Genomic DNA, 19,385 nt, shown 5'->3' with positions numbered 1-19,385 from the left:
TGAGGCAGTCAGTGGAATAGAAAGTTTTGTTTTTATAAACGCAATCATTTATAAAACATTTGTTTTGTATCTTTTCAATATATAACAAGTAGTTACATATTAACTGATTAATAGTAACTGATCGAGTTTTTTTTTCCTTCCCTAATTCATTAAATAAGCTCTTTGATTTGTCAAAAAGTGGACTGTCTGTGTCGACTATTTCAGGATTATTTCCTAATCCTAATTAGTTGTCACTGCAGCACACATCACATGATCTAAACTCTTCCAGTTTGTCAAAATGACTTTTTGGTCGTGCAACAGACTTGAACTCAGTGTGAACATGAACGTTGTGCGATAGAGCATAGATCAGGTTTTACCCAGTGTGTCTGTGTCTGTTTAAAACCATAAAAAAAACATCCACATCAGATCCAATCATTGACCTCGTCACCACAATCCTTATAATCTGTATCGATAAATAATATCACTGTAGTCTAACCAGCACATGTTTAGCAGCGGGTAAGTGTGACATATGTAATATGTTGTGTTTGTGTTTGTGTGTGATATTAAAGGACACATGGACACTGAGCTAGTCTTACGACCTGCAGATTTTTAAACCTAATGTTATTCACTGACAAAAAAAATTCAATTACTACAATCCTTCATGTTTGGCTGAATGGTTAATAACACACACACACACACACACACACACACACATATATATATATATACACAGTACATGTATATATAATTATTTATAGCTCTGACACCATTTTTTTTCACTGCTTTACAGTTTTGTTTTGTTTTTCAGAATGAAAATGTGTACATTTTTGGAATGGCTGGTTTACACTGAAGAAATAACCTCCTGAACTGTGCCAACAGACGAGGTTAGTGTCCTCCGTTTACTCCTCTATCAGTCTCTGGATTATTCACAAACAGGTTTTGCCCCATAATAAGCACACGGGGGTAACCGTCCTGAGAGAAACAACACAGACGAGTCTAACTCTGCAGCTCACCTGTGGAATGATTCAACCAGAGCTCAGTGTCGCCCCCTGCATGGTCAGTGTGTTTGGGTGGAGCCCGGAGTGAGTCCAGTCTAAACATCAGATCAGTGATGGTGGAATATGTGAGACGTGTCGGTGTCCAAGTACCTGCAGCCTTCACAAGCCATACGTGACATTTCATTGTAGGCCATTATGCATAAAAGAAGAACACATGCTGCCAATGTCATGACTTATAGGAGGAGGTTTAAGTCTCGCTCAACAGTTGCCATGGTTTGCTTTTATGGAAACAAGAAAAGAGTAATGTAAGAGGAAGAGGGAGATCAATAATTGCTGATAATACTTTGTAGAGAAAGGGGTGGGATTTATTTAATCCCTCCCCTTTCATTTCTAATATGCAAATAAAATGTTTCCTTTCTCAGGTTGTCTTTGATTATCCACTTTTGTGTTATTTCATTTATGTATTATATCTATTGTGTGCATGTTCAAAATAAACTGACTAATTACCCATGAATCATTGCAGCCCTACTTTGTTTTCATTAGAATTTCATTTTTAAAGATGATAGCATGAGCTTGCTCTTCAAAGATTTTCTTAATTTGAGTTTTTAGTCAACAAGAATGTGATAAGTGATCAATCATAAGTAAAGTTTTATAAAAAAAACAAACTGTTTTAGTACAATGAAAGTCATGTTTGAAATATGCTTGTTCTATCAACCGTTGTTTACATTTGCAACAGTACTCCCCAGGAAAGGTAGTCCAGGTTGATAATGAGAGATCATTAAATTATGCAATTAAACAATAAATGGTTTTTTTGTCATTAAACTTCAAATAATTGATGAATACAATCAATTAAAAGTACTTTTGACCTAGAGTCTACACACAGGAGCATGTCGCCTCATATTCACACTGGTGGGGGATCATATTTGTTTGATTCATGTTATTTTGGTGTGGATTGACATGATTAAGGCTGGACTCACACTGAGTGACGGCAGCAGTGCTCACTCATGTCTGTCATTCTCCTGCTCACCATCACAAAACAATACTCCTCAATACTCTACTAAATACCATGAATATATTTCACAATAAGTCGGAAAAGAGTGGTTTTACTTTGAAACAGGAAGTGGACGTGTGACAAATGGAGAAGATTACACATTTCACTGCATATGTTTGCATCTCCACGACTCGTGATTCAACCTACACCCAGTCCTTCAAAGAGCATTTTCATGTGCTGCTCCACACACACTGTCAAGTAATAGGTCCTTTCAGAATAAAAGCATATAGAAAAAGGTATTTACACTTTATATTTTAGCAGCAGCAGCAGTTTTCTGGGAATAGTTAGAGAAGAATCTAACAGAGGCTCAAAGTGCATCAATGTGAGGACAGAGGACGACATATGGCAGCTGCAAGCACTCGACACCAAAAATGGAGGAATAAGTGGGCGGATCTGTTCAGACAGAGGTGACCTGGCTGCACACTTTATCCAAAATGGGGAGGAATCCAAGTGAACTCTGGAGTTTAAATGAGTCTGTGGCATTGAGCTCAAGATGAAACAAAGCAAATTATCCGTCACCTCCTACAAGTCTCATCCCTATTTTGACCTTCATTACCAGCGCTGTGGAATATTTAGGCGTCAGTTTGACGATAAAGCAGGTTTTAATCAGTGATCCTGAACCTAAACTGGGATTACAGCTGGCTCAGCTGCAGAGGGACAACCCTGCACCACCCAGGGTTATCCAGATAAACTAGAAATGTACACAAGCATACACCGGCATACACACAGACCACTCATGGAAGTTGTATATATCTTGAGCTCGAGTTGTGACAGATGTGGAGCAAAGTCTGCAGGATTCAAAGATGACAGTGTTGGTTGACACGCGCACTGAAGACTGCTCACACACAACAGTTCCCACAGTGGAGAGAAAGTCCCTTCATGTAAATCTGCTACAGCCTCCATCCAGTTTGTCCTCTCACCTCATCCTGTCGTCCTGCCTGTGCTCATTCTGGGATCTGCATGGCCATCACCGCAGGTTTGGTCTTAAAGTACTGGTTGAAACGAAGCACAGCGTACCTGCAACAGACACGGAACATAACTCAAGTCCTATTTTCTTCTGCTCTGCTCATTAATCCATTATTCTTTTTTTAAATGGGCAAAAAAAATTGATTTTAAAAACAAGATAACGGCAACAAATGTTTGTTAATGTACCATTACGGACGACTTTGTCCCTTAATGATAAACATTTGAGAGGAAACACATTAATTATTATCCGTACAGAAATTAATTAGCCTGGTGTGCTAGTTTCAAGTGCAAATTTACATTATTGCTCATCTAGTTCTTGCTTAGAAAAACAATAGCTTTCCACAGCTTAGCTTAGCTTGCTAACATTAAGGTCCAGTGTGTAACTTTTAGGAGGGTTGGTGGGAAGAACTTGAATATATTTAATATACAACTATATACTGTATATATGGGTGTGTGTGTGTATATATATATATATACACATATATGTGTATATATATACACATATATACATATATGTATATATGTGTGTATATATATAAATATACATATATACACATATATGTATATATAGATATACATATATGTATATATGTGTGTGTATATATAAATATACATATATTCACATATATGTATATATATACACACACACACATATATACATAAATACATATGTATTTATGTATGTATATATATAAATATGCATATATACACATATATGTATATATGTGTATATAGATATATATGTGTATATAGATATACATATATGTATATATGTGTGTGTGTGTGTGTGTGTATATATATATACATATATACACATATATATGTATACATATATACACACACACATATATACATACATACATATATATTTATGTATGTATATATATAAATATGCATATATACACATATATATAGCTATCGGCTGAAAGACATTTAACAGCGAAACTAATAATTATAGCTAACTATGTAACACACACTGCAACGCTTCACAAAAAAGAGGAAACAACATGGAAAATGCAAATAACTCAGTTCATAATCTGTTTGCTGTTTAAAGAGAAAGGGAAATGAAATATCAGGAGTATGCAAAGTGAGAGAGTCAACAATATTTAGTCAATCTTAAGACCTGTGGCTCACAGGTGTGTGTGTGTGTGGTCTGAAAGTGTTAAGTGGAATGGGAGAGAGAAGACACAGTTTCAGCCTTTAGTTGTGTTGAACCCAGGCTAACAGATTCTTTACAGAAACAGACCAACCTGTCACTGGAGGCATTACTGTTTCACTGGAACACACATTCACTCACTGACACACTTACCCAAGGAAGTCAAAGTCGATGGAGGAGTATTTAGCCTGGATGAGTGCCCAAAAGCCCCAGAAGAAGTGAGAAGCCTTAAGAAAGTACAAAACAATTGGATTTTAAATGGTGTGAAATCAGGTGACATACTGTGTGTGTGTGTGTGTGTGTAAGACATATTGGTCCTCACCAGAGCAAACTTGTTGACCTGTACATAGAGCGTCTCCAGCTCAGCTGGGCTGACCTCCTCTGTCTTCTTGGTGAAGAGTTTGTATGCCTGCAGGTAAATGGTGAGCCACTCCATTTGCATCTCTTGACTGGGGTAAAGCCCATAGTCCGGCTCACTCATACCTGATTATATACAGTGGCATAATAAGCTCTATTCAACCACACTTCAAAACACCTTAAATAGTACACGTCAACTTCTCCCTCACTTAAAATCACATTGTGATTCCACACACCTGCAAATTCATTGAAGTGGTTGCCGATGTCAAAGGCCTGGTAGTTGTAGCTGGAGTATTCGTAGTCGATGAACCGAACGTGACCTGAACAAAAACAACACATGTACAGCGAATGAAGATTTAGCTATGATTAAATGTAAAAGATGCATCATCATATTATCATTAAATGGAATTTAATAAGGAAGGAACATAAGGAACATACTCCGACTTACAAGTTGGACCATAAACACAGTGTTCTATCACTGTATTCTAGTGTTTACATATGCAGTCACACCTTGTTACATAAGGTCTCCTGTGTGATCACAGTGTGTGATCACACAGAGGCCAAATGAGTAAAGGCTATCACTTGAAGTAGAGCAGATGATGCAACAGTAATTATATTAAAATAAACATTTTTAATTACACAGGTGTTCCTTCACCTCGCCCCTGAAGTTGTCATATTTCAAAATGTTATGAAGAAAACAGATCAATGCAAATGATGCAGATTAGGTGACAGGAGCCTGAGTTACACTTTCCTCTGTACTGTTGAGTTTCTATTTAATAATATGATATCGATTCATGAAACTCATGATTGATCTTTTAATAGAAACCTCTTACTGCGGCGTGACAGCTTTAATCTCAATAATCTCGCGAGACTAAAGACGAGGTTTGGCCACGTGAGGAAGACGTTCATGGAACTAGCGCTTGCAGCGGAAACATATTTTCAGACTTTACACAGCAACAACAAATAGTATTGGCTGATTCAAAAGAGCTGTATGAAGGAACTTGGAAAGAAATTGGAATTCTAGGGTGTTTATTACATACTGTAAATGTATGTGCTGGTTAATATGTTATTTATTTACATTTTCAGAATTCTACTGTCTTTCTCAGGGACTGGACAGATGTTAACAGTGGGTTTTGTTGATCGTTTCGTATCTAGTAAAGTCTGTAGTCTGGGAATTTTCAAAAGTAGAAAAGAAAATCAATAATAAACAACATGTCATACCTAACTCTGCGTCACACATCTGTACAGTGTGTGGAGCCATGACAAACAAATGGGTGATACTTACCCTCTTTACTGTTGTGGATGATGTTTTTGCAGAGCAGGTCATTGTGACAGAGAACCACAGGGGAACCCAGCGTAGAGAGATGCTCCTTCATCCACACCATCTCCTGCTCCAGCACCGCCTTGCTGGGAACCTCCTGCTGGATCCTAGACCAAACACAGACAGAGGACAAGGTCAGGTTTTTGTGCATGTGTAAGGGAAAGCCTCCATGCTTAAGTTTTGGTATCATCACTTAGGAGGAACATACTGCATGTCACGTGAACAGCTGAGACAAACATGTAGAGACAACACGCGGGCTCAGAGGGCCAGACTGAGCTCCTGGGATCAGAGCTGCAGAGAAATACGTGCTCGGTGTAAAATCATGGTGCTCCTGAGTCACTATGAAAACACTAGTGTGTAGAGGTGGGGGGGAAACTGAAATGCATATCGTCTTTGGAACAAATATGAATTAAAAAAACAAAAAACATACATGTTAGCTGGTGCAAAAACAAAACAGAATACATTCAATACATTGAAAATGCATTATGTAATAACAAAAAATGTATGTTCAAAGGTTTTAGAAGTTGGGGGATCTTGGTTTGTTTGCCAATAGGAATCAGTCAATAATATTGTGCATTCCTAATTTAAACTCCATTTGATCACACTTACATTTTCAACTTGTGTATATTTATAGAAATGATTCTAAACAATAGATAAATAATGTGTTTTTGGGTGTTTTTTTTTTATGGGCAGCCCTGAACCAAGGAGAAAGGGAACCCCATCCTCATTGCTCACACACTCTAAATTGTCCCCAGCTCCTAGTGCCAGTCACAAGCCCAGATAAATGGGAAGGTTGTGTCAGGACGTCCGGTGTAAACACTCGTAGAATGGGAGAAGCCAAATGAAAAAAAAAATAATAATAATGAGTACAAATTTGTATAATGTCAAAGAAAAAGGACAAAAAAGTTGATGTAAAATTGTAATTGAGAAAATAAAACAATAAAAAACAAATATTTTATTAGTCCATGTCAGCTAGAGAGTGGTTTTACTGGCTAGTGACAAAGGGTGAAGGACGTGTCTCAGCCAACAAGAGCAGTGCAGTGAGCACAGACCCTTGTGCTAATGAGCTTATGGTCCTTACAGTCAGCCTGAGAGCAGGAGACGAGAGAGAGAGAGTGTCCCGTCTCCATGACTTCAGCAGAAATGACAATCACTTACATTAGTTTCCTGGAGACCGCACAAGCCCTTTTACACCCTAGACCATGTTTATTTAATTATCCCTCAAAAACTTGTTTGCACTTTAATAATATTTGTCGACTCTGTATCCAATCAATGCAAGATTCCACGTCAGCAATACTATTTCATCAAGGTCAACTTTACCTGCACTGCTCCCTGCAGCGCTCCCTCTCTCGCTCAAACACTTGCTCAACACAAGCACACACCCACACACACACACTCACCTGTGGCTCTCACTGGAGCACTCAGTGTTGAAATATGATACACATTCTTGGTCATACCAAACTGAAATGTTTGTTTGTGTACATGACGAAACATTTGGGAACATCATCCTTTCAAGGTTTGGGAAACGTTGATCAACATTTCTCAGGGAGAACATGCAAAGGTAGTCAAATGTTAAAAATTATAATCTGTGATCCTGGTATTCTATATATGCAACTAATCATTTCAACTATTATGCATCCATCACTTCATCAATGGTAGTCGTCATCCCTCCCACTCATTTGCATTTGAAGTTTTTGTCCTTCTTTATTTCTGCTATCTAAATGAAGGAATTCATATTCAAAGTCTCCACTCTTATCAGGGGTTATCCAAGTCCCACTGAAAGGTTGTTTAAACTGGCCATGCTCTTCTTTAATGGATTCAAAGTGTGCATATAAACTTCTACTATTGAAGTGAACCACTGTGGTGCTATTTTCTACATTTATCTACATATTAAAAAGATCCTCCGTGTAATAAATGCAGTCATTTGTCAGATTCTTCAATAACTTATTGTCTGGGTGAATGTTACTTTCATACTCCACTGTCCTGTGACCTCGATCTGTGTTGGTTGTATTGAAAACCTTACGACCTGCATTTTTCTTCATAAGACATAAACATTTGTTCCTTTCAGCGTTCACTCCGGTCTAAGCAGTTCTTTTTTTTGTTTTCTGTTGAGAAAGAGGATCATAATGGCAGGTTTCTCACTTTGGCCTTTTCTTGGGAGAGGTTTGACACTGAATGGACAAAGTGATGACAGATACATCGATGATGAAAATAATCTAATTACACTACAATATCAAGGTCAAAGATCAAGATCAAACAGGTCTAAACCAGAAAATGATGCCAGTAAGACAGTGGTGTAACAAGTGTCTGCTGTCCAGGACCAGAGCGATGGAGCTGTCTGTGTTACCAGGGAAGTAAGGGAAGTGACCTGATACACAGAGCTAAGCAAACATCTGCTTGCCCACTGCATGCCTCGGACTCCATAATCCTGCATGGGGCTATTATTGTTACAGTTATATAAGCCACATACTGGACTTAATCTAATAGCCATCAGAGCAAAAGATACCAACTGTGACTTGGGCAGCTGGCCAGGTTATGAAATCCTCTCCCTTTGTCCAAAGGTCCTGTGCCAAGATGCAAAGTGAACCATCTTGAGCAGCATGAACTCTGGTCAACTGCTGTAAACTCTCTGGTTTTATAGTCTTCTGGATCAGAGGAGGTCTGATGATGATCACATCAGCAGACACAGAAGCAGAGGGTCAGTAACCTTGACTGTCAAATCAGATAATGATTAAATAAATTTAAAAAAACGCTGCAGTTCACAATACCTGCCTGACAAAGGACTTTTTGAGACTACCACTTGACTTTTTTGTTCCATAACCCTCAGGATCTTTTAAGAAGTTTAAAATGACTGTCTTGGATACCTGACAGAAAATGGCACTAAATCCACATTTTTGCGAAGGCTTTTAAAGGCTGTGGTCTTAAACTTTTGATCAGCCTATTTAAGTTTAATGGTTGTTATTTTTTGTATCACTCCCATTTCTTCTTTTTGCATTTTGAAGCACTACTTAGAACCTTCTTAAGATCAAACAGTGCAAAATGTAAATTCTTGGTCTATATCGCCGCACCTGCAGTACCCTGAGATCATTAACTTCTCTTCATTTCATTTTAAAGTTTGGGAGGGAAACACACGGACGCAATCTGGCTTTGTGACAAGAGTGTCATTAGCATAATGTTAGCATTAGCCACGGGCAGTGTGATGTACATAATTGCTTCACAGTGCTATGCAAATTAGCTCTTGGTAAATCTAGTTTGAGTCCATGATTTACCAAGAACTAACTACAAAATCTGAGCAGTGTAGGCTATGTTGCTGATCTCATTGCACCAGTCAACTTCTAACATACCAAATCGAGTCCAACATTCCGCTCACCATGGTGCTTATCTCCCGCTACTTTTCAGCTATTTCTACCTCTCTCTCTCTCGATCCGCTTGTAAAAATGAATATTATATGAAAACAATAAATGCTCAGAATTCCAGTGAGTTTCATTAGTAAGAAGCTGTATTATTTACACGATTTACACGATCAGGATTTCCAATAACTGATTAGTGAGTTTAAATAAACTGATACCCGATCATGATCCGATCACGTGAGAGAGCAATATGCCTATTTTAAATAACTTGGTTATTTACTATACAGCGGAGAAAATAAGTATTGAACGCGTCAACATTTTTCTCAGTAAATATATTTCCGATGGGGCTATTAGGATGAAACAAATGAGTCCACAAATTAAGTTGTGTGTAATAAAGTGAAATGACACAGGGAGAAAGTATTGAATACACTTGCTGAAATTTATTTAATACTTAGTAGAAAAGCTTTTATTGGTAATGACAGCTTCAAGACACCTCCTGTATGGAGAAACTAGTCGCACACATTGATCAGCTGTGATTTTTGCCCATTCTTCCACACAAATTGTCTTCAAATGTTGAAGGTTCCGGGGGCATCTTCTATGAACTCTGATCTTCAGTTCTTTCCAGAGGTATTCATTCGGATTCAAGTCAGGTGATTGACTGGACCATTCTAACAGCTTGATTTTCTTTCTCTTAAACCAATTGATTGTTTCCTCGGCTTTGTGTTTGAGATCATTGTCTTGCTGAAATGTCCACCATCTTCAGCATCCTTGTGGATGGCAGCAGATTCTTATCAAGAATATCACAATACATTTCTCCATTCATCCTTTCTTCAATTACATGAAGTCTGCTAGTGCCAGATGCTGAAAAACAGCCCCACACCATGATGCTCCCACCTCCAAACTGCACTGTTGGTATGGTGTTTTTAGGGTGATGTGATGTGCAGTGCCATATCTCCTCCAAACATATTGTATGTTATGATAGCCAAAGAGTTTAATTTTGGTCTCATCTGACCAGATTATTTTTTCCCAGTATAACATTGGCTTGTCCAAATGTTGTGCAGCAAACTTTAACCAAGCTTCCACATGCCTTTACTTGAGCAGTGGTGTCTTGCGTGGTGAGCGTGCATAGAGGCCATGGCGGTGGAGTGCATTACTAATTGTTTTTTTTTTAAACAACTGTACCTGCTTCTTCAAGGTCTTTCTGAAGATCTCCGGGAGTGGTCCTTGGTTCTTAGACAACTCTTCTAATTATTCTATGGACTCCTCTGTCAGTAATCTTGCGAGGAGCACCTGGTCGTGGTCGGTTAACGGTGTAACTATGTTCTTTCCACTATCGAATAATAGCTCCAACAGTGCTCACTGGAACATTCAGAAGTTTAGATATACATCTGTAACCAATGCCAGCCGTATGTTTGTCTACAATAGGCTTGTGAAGGTCTTGGGACAGCTCTTCGCTTTTACCCATCTTGAAATGCTTCTTGAGTGTCACCTTGGTAATGAGAAACCTTTATAGGCCACCAATTAGGACTTATCCAGCTAATATTAATTTGCACTGATAGGGGGCAGGATTGCTTCCTAAATACTGGCTTCCTGTGCCTTCTTACACCTTTTTTTCTTCATGTGTTCAATACTTTCTCCCTGTGTCATTTCACTTTATTACACACAACTTCATTTGTGGACTCATTTGTTTTTATTTCTTTGTATGTGTGGATAACTTGGGTTGTTACTGACATCTGGTGAAAATTTCATCCCAATAGCCCCATCGGAAATATATTTACTGAGAAAAATGTTGACGCGTTCATTTTCTCCGCTGTATATACTGATGTAATGTTTACTGAGTATCAACAAAAGTATTCTAAACATTTTTGGCCAATGTTTGACAGTTTCCACGCCACCTAATCTAATGATTCAAGATTCAAAACACTTTATTGTCCATCACATAGTGAAAGAGCTCACAAAGACATAAAACACATATTTAAACCAATGAGACATGTCTATTTTACTTGTTTTGTTTGTTCATAGCAAAACAAACACGTCTCATTGGTTTAAATTCAAGTGCCTTCAGAGAGCACAAGGCACTCTGTTATGTTCGTATACAGCAACTTACATTACATTCAGTGGTCTCAAAATGCACTTAAGAGATACACCGGGCTTGAAAATGGACACGAGTGAGACTCCTGGACTGACCTGATGTTGGAGGCTTGCTCTGTGAACTCTGTGGCCACAAGAGAGAAGTATTTCCTCATCTTGATCCAGAGGTTGGGTTTGGGGATGCAGCCATTGTGCGCATGGATGGCATGGATACGAGCCATTTCCCTGGCTATCAGGCTGAAAGAAGATACAAACAAAAAGAAAAGTGGCATGGTTCTCAGTTTGCAACATAAAACAGATTATATTGTTTTGTCTATTATTATCTTGGAAAGACCTCCAAGAATCCAGTGAGATACTGTTATTTGCAAGGTTTTAGAAGCACAGACTCTCCACAAATGTGTTCAACAAAAACATTACACCACACACAAAAGTCATTGCTTATTAGTAATAGTATGAGATGAGCTGCTTTGGGTACATTGCTGTTCTAATACGTTGTAATCAGCAGAAATTTGCCTATGTCTTTTTTTGTTGCGTTCATTTTATTTGCATGTATTTTACTTTGTATGCCTCATCTGCCTCAGTTTCAAGCAAGTGTTTAAAGGGATAGTTCAGCTTTTGTGTGGCTGAGTCAGCACTGACTGCACTGAGCATGAGACATGGACACTTGCTCTCACTGAAAACATGGCTGCCAGTAAGGACACAAGGAAAAGAACAGATTTATCTTCTTTAGCTAGCATTTATTTTGTTGTTTGCCTTTTCTGACTAGAAACTGTAGTTTGTCGTTCCCTACAACAAAGTCACTGGAAGCAGGGAATGAACACAACACAATCAATGCTGTCTAAATTCAAGATTCAGGATTCTTTATTGTCATTTCCTCAAAACAAAATGCAGCACTCTGGGTATGTTAGCAGCGCTTAAAAGAGAGAGACGGGAAAATAATAATACCTGAATGTCAGTATATCATACAAGCATTCAAAGCATTTTTGGATTGTGAGTGTGAGTTGAAAAAAGCAGATTTTTCTGAGCACTATTTGATAGCAATCCCATCTCTAGGCTACATCATTAAAAAGCCCTGTGCAGTATCATGACTCTGCCATGTTCACACCTGCGCAGGGAAGGATCCCTGACGTCCTGTGTCCCCAGAGCCTCTCCTTGAATGAACTCATAGCATATGCCGTTCTGAAAGCTGCAGTAGAGGCGAGGCGCGCAGCCATTTGCATGGAGCACCTGAACATGACACACCAAAACAAAAAACACAAAAGGTGAGACAAGTGTGTTGGACTTAAGTGAGCACACCTCTGTTAGACTCCCTTTCCAGTTATCATATCACCTGAAAGCTCTTGAGCTCATTGTCTCTGTCCACAATCAGCTCTGTCTTGTTTCCGTACACTCGCACCAGCACTACATCCTCTGGACTGTCCTCTGTGTAGCAGCCCACCAGCTTGTTGGTGGTTCCATCAGTGAAGAGCTGGAAGGAGAAGAAAACAGGAAGGTTTTAATAAGATGGTAGCTAAAAATAACCATGGAGTCAGTTCCATTGCAGCCATTAAAATATCTGCTGTTGAGTATTATTCAAGGCCTTAAATAATATTAAATATTACATATTTAATACCCAAATAAAGAGCATGGGTGATATTATAATTGTTTTTTCTTGTTGATTTAAAATAAAATGTATAGATGTGTATAGAAAGTGTATTGATGAAGAAGAGACAACAAAGAAGGCGGTACATGGACACTGCTTGAAGTTATTCACGAGTAACCACCATTTAAATCCCATAACTTCAAGAGAACAGGGATATACAAATGAGCTTCAGGCTAATACAGGCTTCATTAATAATAGCCTTCACCATAGTCACATACATGGAAAACGGTTCATAGGGCTGTAAACAAAGATTATTTTCATCATTGATTAATCTGTTGACTATTTTCTTGTTTAATTGTTTGGTCAAATGTTGATTTGATCATTGTTTCCCAAACTTCGAAATGATCCTGTTTCTGAGATGAGAGGTGAGTGTGTGTGTGCAGTTTGGTGACAGGAGTTACACACTTGAAAGTGTTGGAGCAAGTGCAACATTTGACTCGTTGACTTATTTGGATTGTTTATTGCATGTAGAACAGCCCATGGCTAACCTGGCATGCACGCAGAGGGTTACAAGCCAAGGTACCCAATCCCCACTGCTAATTGTTAATTGGACCCAGGCCACAAGGGAGCCACATCCAGTGTACTCCTAGTGTCTGTCCAAAGCTGGGATAAAATGGGAGGGTTGGGACAGAAGGGCATCCGGCATGTCCTTTGATATGCTGTCTGCACTTTTGCAATTTGATGTCTTATAATGTGTTTGGTATGAACAACGCTCACCACTGGAAATCAGGATACATACTGTAATTGTTGACAGAGATAGCACCAGTGGTTACCAGCATCCATTTGACTTCACACAGCTATCAGTGTTACACAGTTCAGGGTCAGCGCAGACACCACGCAGCTCGGACCAGCATGAGATAAATGTATCATAGAGCAACATTCTCAACTGAAACTCTATCACGTGAGCCTTCAGCCCACAGATCGTTGCATCAGTGTCTGCTAGTGAGTCTAAAAATCCTCAAGTGTGAGGGGAAAAGATACAGAATCATGCTTTTTACATTACACACAATAATTATCACAATGTCCATTACTCTAGTTTTTGTATTAATTGTGGAAAGCATTAGTCACACTGTCCATAATAGGCTTTTAATAGGACTGACAAACTGAAAATCGCAATTCGAAACAAGAAATGGAAATGAAACAATTCATATAAGGGCTGAACAAGTTTTAAAATAGAAATAATTGAAAACAATGCAATGTGCAAATTGTTTTTGTTAGGGATGCACAGTATTGGACTTTTGCTGATATATCAGGAGTACTTGAACCGATAACGATATCGATATCAATACCCCCAGGACACCCCAACACTCTGACATCTCTCACAGATTCTCCTCCTCCCACTTGCTAAATGTGCATTTTGTCAGGCAACACCTGGCTAATAATAACAATATTGACAATTGGAATATGATTGAGGGGCCCTATTAGCCATATCACACTACTTAACCTTTGTTAGTTGACTAAGGGCCACGTGAAGACATTGCGTTGTTGAAACGACTACTCTGTTGTTCTCTGTTGTTTTGCGTTCGATGTCATTGTTCGTTGTCGGTGCACAGGTACAACGTCACGCTATCTCTTGCTGACACGCCCATCAGGAACGGTGCATAACCTGCCAACCAAGCTGTACGCAAGCCTGACCAAGGGCTTTACTGCACCAAGCTGTACCGTTCTGTACCAAACCGACCTTTACCATGATGGAAACACAACTGTAGGCCCATTCAGTAATCTATCCTAAAATTATTATTTCACAAATCAAATTGCCGCTGCAATACTGTATACATCAAACCATTCAGCTCTAAGTTTATCATGTGCAACTAAAAACTGGCAGTGATCTTACATGCAGCACAATAACTTCTATGCGAAGAGTGTCGTGTGTCTGAGGAAGAACATTATATGTGAGGATTCACAGCCTCTGTGGGCCAGTGCCTCCCACTGCAGCAAACACAACAACAACATACACATCTGCCCCGGCCCAGACGCTCACTCATACATATCTGGCATTCCTCACGTGGTTGACCACAAAGATGGGCGCACAGGCATCCCTGTTATGGCCATACACGCCCCTGCTACCATATGACTGATCCTTTCTACCAGCACACAATACACGGCTAACACCAGTGATCAATACATCAACAGACAGAGATAAGCTGGGACCCAGACAGAGGTAAACATTCATACATAGCCTGTCTGACGTCCGTTTCCACCCGGTTTTCTTTGGTAGAAATGGTCGTGTCCATATGAGATTTGAAGAGGAGACTGTTGCTCTGTTGTTATTGGCACAATCTGCTGTTTTCAATAACTCATCGTGTGCGAAGATGTTTGGAAATGAACAGGGTGTATTTACAGTAAAGACTTCCTGTCCAGGTGGCCATGCCAAGCAGGTGTTTCTGTCAACAGTGCTGCCCTGCAGCTCCTCGCCCCATTTACTGCTTCCTGCTCTCATTAAAACAATGGTGCTGCTGTTTAAGAACACATTTTTTAAATATTTTTTATTTTGACTTAAGGGGATAGTCTTGACATGTGGTTGACTGAACTTGCTGTTTGACAGCCTTTTCCAACTGGAAACTCAAGTATGGTTCGCCAAAATGATTCAGATTGAATGATTTCTTTATTAGATGGAGCAAAGAAACCAGAAAATATTAGACAATGAGAAAGCAAATCATCATTGCAGCCCTAATCCTTTTAATGTAAATTTGGTGAAATTTAGAATTCATATTATTGACCCTCTTTGTTTGTTTTGTCATAGTGTAAATGAAATCTCTTTAGAGACTGTACTTTCTGTGCGACATTGTGGAATGACCTCAATCTTTACCTGAACTGACAGCTAGATATTCAACTTAGGTTCCACATAGAGTTTAGATTTTAAGATTTGGTGTCTTACTTAAGGAAATCCCAGGTAAATCTGTAGTTTAGCAAAGTTTAATATCCATGCCAGCAAATTCGCAAATCAATATACATATACATATATATGTATATATATACATATACATATATATATACATACATACATATTTATATATATATATGTATACGTATATATATATATATATATATATATATATATATATATATATATATATATATATATATAAATTCAATTTGACTCAACTCTAAAAGTAGTGTGATTTTTGTCTGAAATTCGATTGAAACGGATAAGGAGAATTGGATATGGAACCCGAAACTGTTAAAATCCAAACAATATCCAACCCCAGTACTTGGCCTACAGTGAGGAAAGTAAACAGCAACAAGTTGTGAGCTGAAGGTGTGTGATCAGATCCCAAAGATAAGCCAGCAGGATATAAACACACAGTTGCCAGAGCTAAGTTCAAACTCATGAGAGTAACAGCAGTAACTGGTGCCACTCCACTGACTTTGACCTCGCTATAATGACACATCAGTCACTTGATCCTTTAAAGAGGAATCAATTATGCATTTTCCTTTTCCCCGAGCAGCTCACTCTCTAAACTGGATGTTCCTACAACATGCATGTTTTTGTGAATCCAGTGAATCCAACCGATCTATCTGGTTTCTCTTAAAAGGACTGTGTCATGTTCAGGAGTCAGAACTTCAAAGAATAAGCTCTTAATCATATAATATGGAGGTTGATCAACTTAATTGCTTAATGACTACCTTCAGGACCAAGTGGATAAGAAAAAATTAAAACACTGTGGGCTACACCAGCCATTTCAGTCCATATCTTCTGATGAAAGGCAAATATCAGACGACTAAAGTCCATCATCAGGGCCTTAAAACATTGGTAAGGACAAAGGATGATAATAATTAACTATTAATAACAATGAATCTATTATTAAGGGACTACTAAATGATAGGATGAGGGGAATCGATACAGTGAAATAGTATCGATTTTGTTTAGCACACAATTTTAAGTGAACATTCAACTATTTGTGGATTAGCGTAAAAAAAAAATGAGTCACTCTCACTAGAGAATATGGCAGTACTGTATATGATTTTGCAAATACTCAGTATTTTGCAATATCGTGAGAATATCGTTTTGTGACGTCTCTGGAGATTCACACCACAAGTAAATTAAGTGCCAACTATTTTGATAATCAATTAAATCAGTTTGAGTGTTTTAATTAAAACAAGGCAAGTTCTCAACATTATTTTTTCAGCTTCTTGAAGATAAAAAGGGAAAACTGCTTTTTGCCACTTACGAATAGACTCACCTTATAAAATACTTAACTATCTCAATTTCCCCTCACCAGAGTCCACAGAGAAAATCTATGTTTTTAGGATTTTAAACACTGATGTCACAAAAGAACACATGTGAACTTGATGATGCCAGCAACAGTGGATCAACAAGTCCCATGTGATGTGATGTAAAATGTCAAATTTTCTCCATGGACTTAAGTGTGTCCAAAAGGTTGTCCAATAGTGAGATTAGAAGTATGTATTATTATCATTATCAGTAGCAACAGCAGATTAAACTTTATCTCAAAGACAATTTTCGATTTGCCTACATCAGGACTGTGAGTTTATCTTTTCATTTTGCCATGTGAGAGCCAAGGCTGTCACCAATCTCTCTGACTTCGAGATAAAGTGCCATCCCACAGACGAGAGAGCTGGCAACATGAGGTAGTTTTATGGTTCACCTTGACTTTTGCTCTGGTTTAATCCCAGAGCAACAGATGAGTTCCTGGCCTGACCTTTCAGGGCAAAGTGTTAGCCAGGAGTTTCAGATTATTCTTTTTCTTTACATCCTTTGCTTTCCGTCACTTCACTGAAAATGACTCTTTGCAGTTTGGAGGAGCTTAAACTTCTTCATGTGTAGCTTTTAAAGCAGAAACACATGGTCTGCATGTCTGCAAGTGAACATTCAACTATTTGTGGATTATCACTTGAAGCGATCACTCTCACTAGAGAATATGGCAGTACTGTATATGATTTTGCAATATCGTGAGAATATCTTATTGTGACGTCTCTGGAGATTCACACCACAAGTAAATTAAGTGCCAAATATTTTGATAATCAATTAAATCAGTTTGAGTGTTTTAATTAAAACAAGGCAAGTTCTCAACATTATTTTTTCAACTTCTTACATATAAAAAGGGAAAACTGCTTTTTGCCACTTAAGAATAGGTTCACCTTATAAAATCTACGCCTACTTAACTCTCCACTCTCATCTCAAGAGAGGGGATGGTTGTTTGTCTCTATTTGGACCTATGATGGACAGGTGACGTGTCCAGGGTGTACCCTGCCTTTGGTCCTATGTAAGCTGGGATTGGCTATGATAGCTCAGCGGAAGAGTGAGTCATCCTTACTTGGGCAAGATACCAGTAGTGTAAAGCAGCTTTGAGTAGTCATCAAGACTAGAAAAACACGTTCACCGGCTAAAATACTTATGAGATTTACTTTTTGGAGAAAGAGACTCCCTTTGCTTATAATCCATTAAGTGATTTGATCTCATTGTTTTGAGAAAGACACTCACAGCTCTGCAGATACTCGATATGAATCGAGAACTGCAAGAAAGCGACTGAGATCAACGATAACATTGAGTCACGTGAGTTCAGAGTCATCACTGACCATCATGTCACCAGCAGCTGACCACTGACACCCTCATGACAGCAGGGCTGGGCTTTCATGGAGTCCCCGATGCTTCATGTGGCGTAACGTGGACATGAAAAGTTTTCTAAAGAGAAAATGGCGTTAGCCTAATGAAACATTATCCAGGGAGCTCATGTGGTATTAACTGGTACTAGCTTGCTAGCTGAGTTTATAATGCTTGCTTAGTTGACATCAAAGCATTTCTTTCACTTTTCATTAAGCTCAATGGAGAAGGTGAAGTTGTTGGGTTTTTTTTTTTTATCACAAATTAGTGAAATGTTGTGGACGCAGCCCTCCTCCCGTCTGCTGCTGATGTTGCAGCAGAGCTGTCACTCTTCTTTAGCCTAGCCACACACACTGAGTCCACAGCTAGCACAGCTAGCACGCTTTTACCTTGGTCCTGACGAGGCTGGGCTCCCACGTCGGTCTCAGCTCTTTAATGAGCTGCATTGCTCCCTCGGCTACGTTGTGTTCGTCCACGAAAACGGAGATTTTTCGAATGACCGGCGAGCCCACGGGCACATGTATCTGCGTCTCCATCCTGCAGCAGCAGCAGCCGCTTAGCCGACACGTTAATCTGCGAGCCCTTCAGTCACTGACTCTTCTAGAAAGCGCTGTACACAAGTGTTACACTGTTTGTAAGACGCGGAGTTGTTTTAATTGTTAAAGCGTGAGAGTTAAAATGACGGCTGCGCTTCGACGGCAGCAGAAGTGATGACGAGGATGGATGGAGGATGAAACTGCCGGGTGAGGATGCTCGTCGCCGGTTTTCTTGGGAGCAGTCAGTGTACCGTTTCCTCATACTTGGCTCCGCCCACTCACGATCATCCGATTGTACGGCGAAGCTGAGACTCACCACATACGAGCACGCCCACTTTTCCTCCGAACGTGGCCGAGTTGGACCCGAGTCGA

At 39.1% G+C, this 19,385-nt stretch overlaps 1 protein-coding gene across 1 annotated transcript; it reads right to left on the bottom strand.

Moving 5' to 3' along the window:
• Positions 1-406: 406 nt before the first annotated feature.
• On the bottom strand, positions 407-19,385 carry etnk2 (ethanolamine kinase 2). Its single transcript, XM_058632214.1, has 9 exons — positions 18,867-19,385; positions 12,600-12,737; positions 12,375-12,496; positions 11,366-11,506; positions 5,793-5,935; positions 4,744-4,827; positions 4,473-4,633; positions 4,304-4,377; positions 407-3,045 (listed from the first exon to the last, which is right to left on the bottom strand). Exons 1-9 carry the CDS (start codon positions 19,011-19,013, stop codon positions 2,973-2,975), a joined length of 1,083 nt encoding a protein of 360 aa, XP_058488197.1. The 5' UTR covers positions 19,014-19,385; the 3' UTR covers positions 407-2,972.

This window comes from Solea solea, chromosome 6 (assembly GCF_958295425.1).
Source record: "Solea solea chromosome 6, fSolSol10.1, whole genome shotgun sequence".
Lineage (NCBI taxonomy): Eukaryota > Metazoa > Chordata > Actinopteri > Pleuronectiformes > Soleidae > Solea > Solea solea.
Note: the sequence above shows the minus strand (reverse complement) of the source record. Positions and strands in the feature narration are given on the sequence as shown.

What these genes read in the sequence shown, in the direction of transcription:
- etnk2 (XM_058632214.1), bottom strand. Translation starts at nt 19,013, where the DNA reads ATGGAGACGCAGATACATGTGCCCGTGGGCTCGCCGGTCATTCGAAAA. An exon ending in GAGCAAGCCTCCAACATCAG is followed by an intron (nt 5,936 to 11,365) that starts GTCAGTCCAGGA and finishes TGTTTGGTCTAG; the next exon opens with GATCCAGCAGGAGGTTCCCA. An exon ending in ATCGACTTTGACTTCCTTGG is followed by an intron (nt 3,046 to 4,303) that starts GTAAGTGTGTCA and finishes TGTCTGTTGCAG; the next exon opens with GTACGCTGTGCTTCGTTTCA.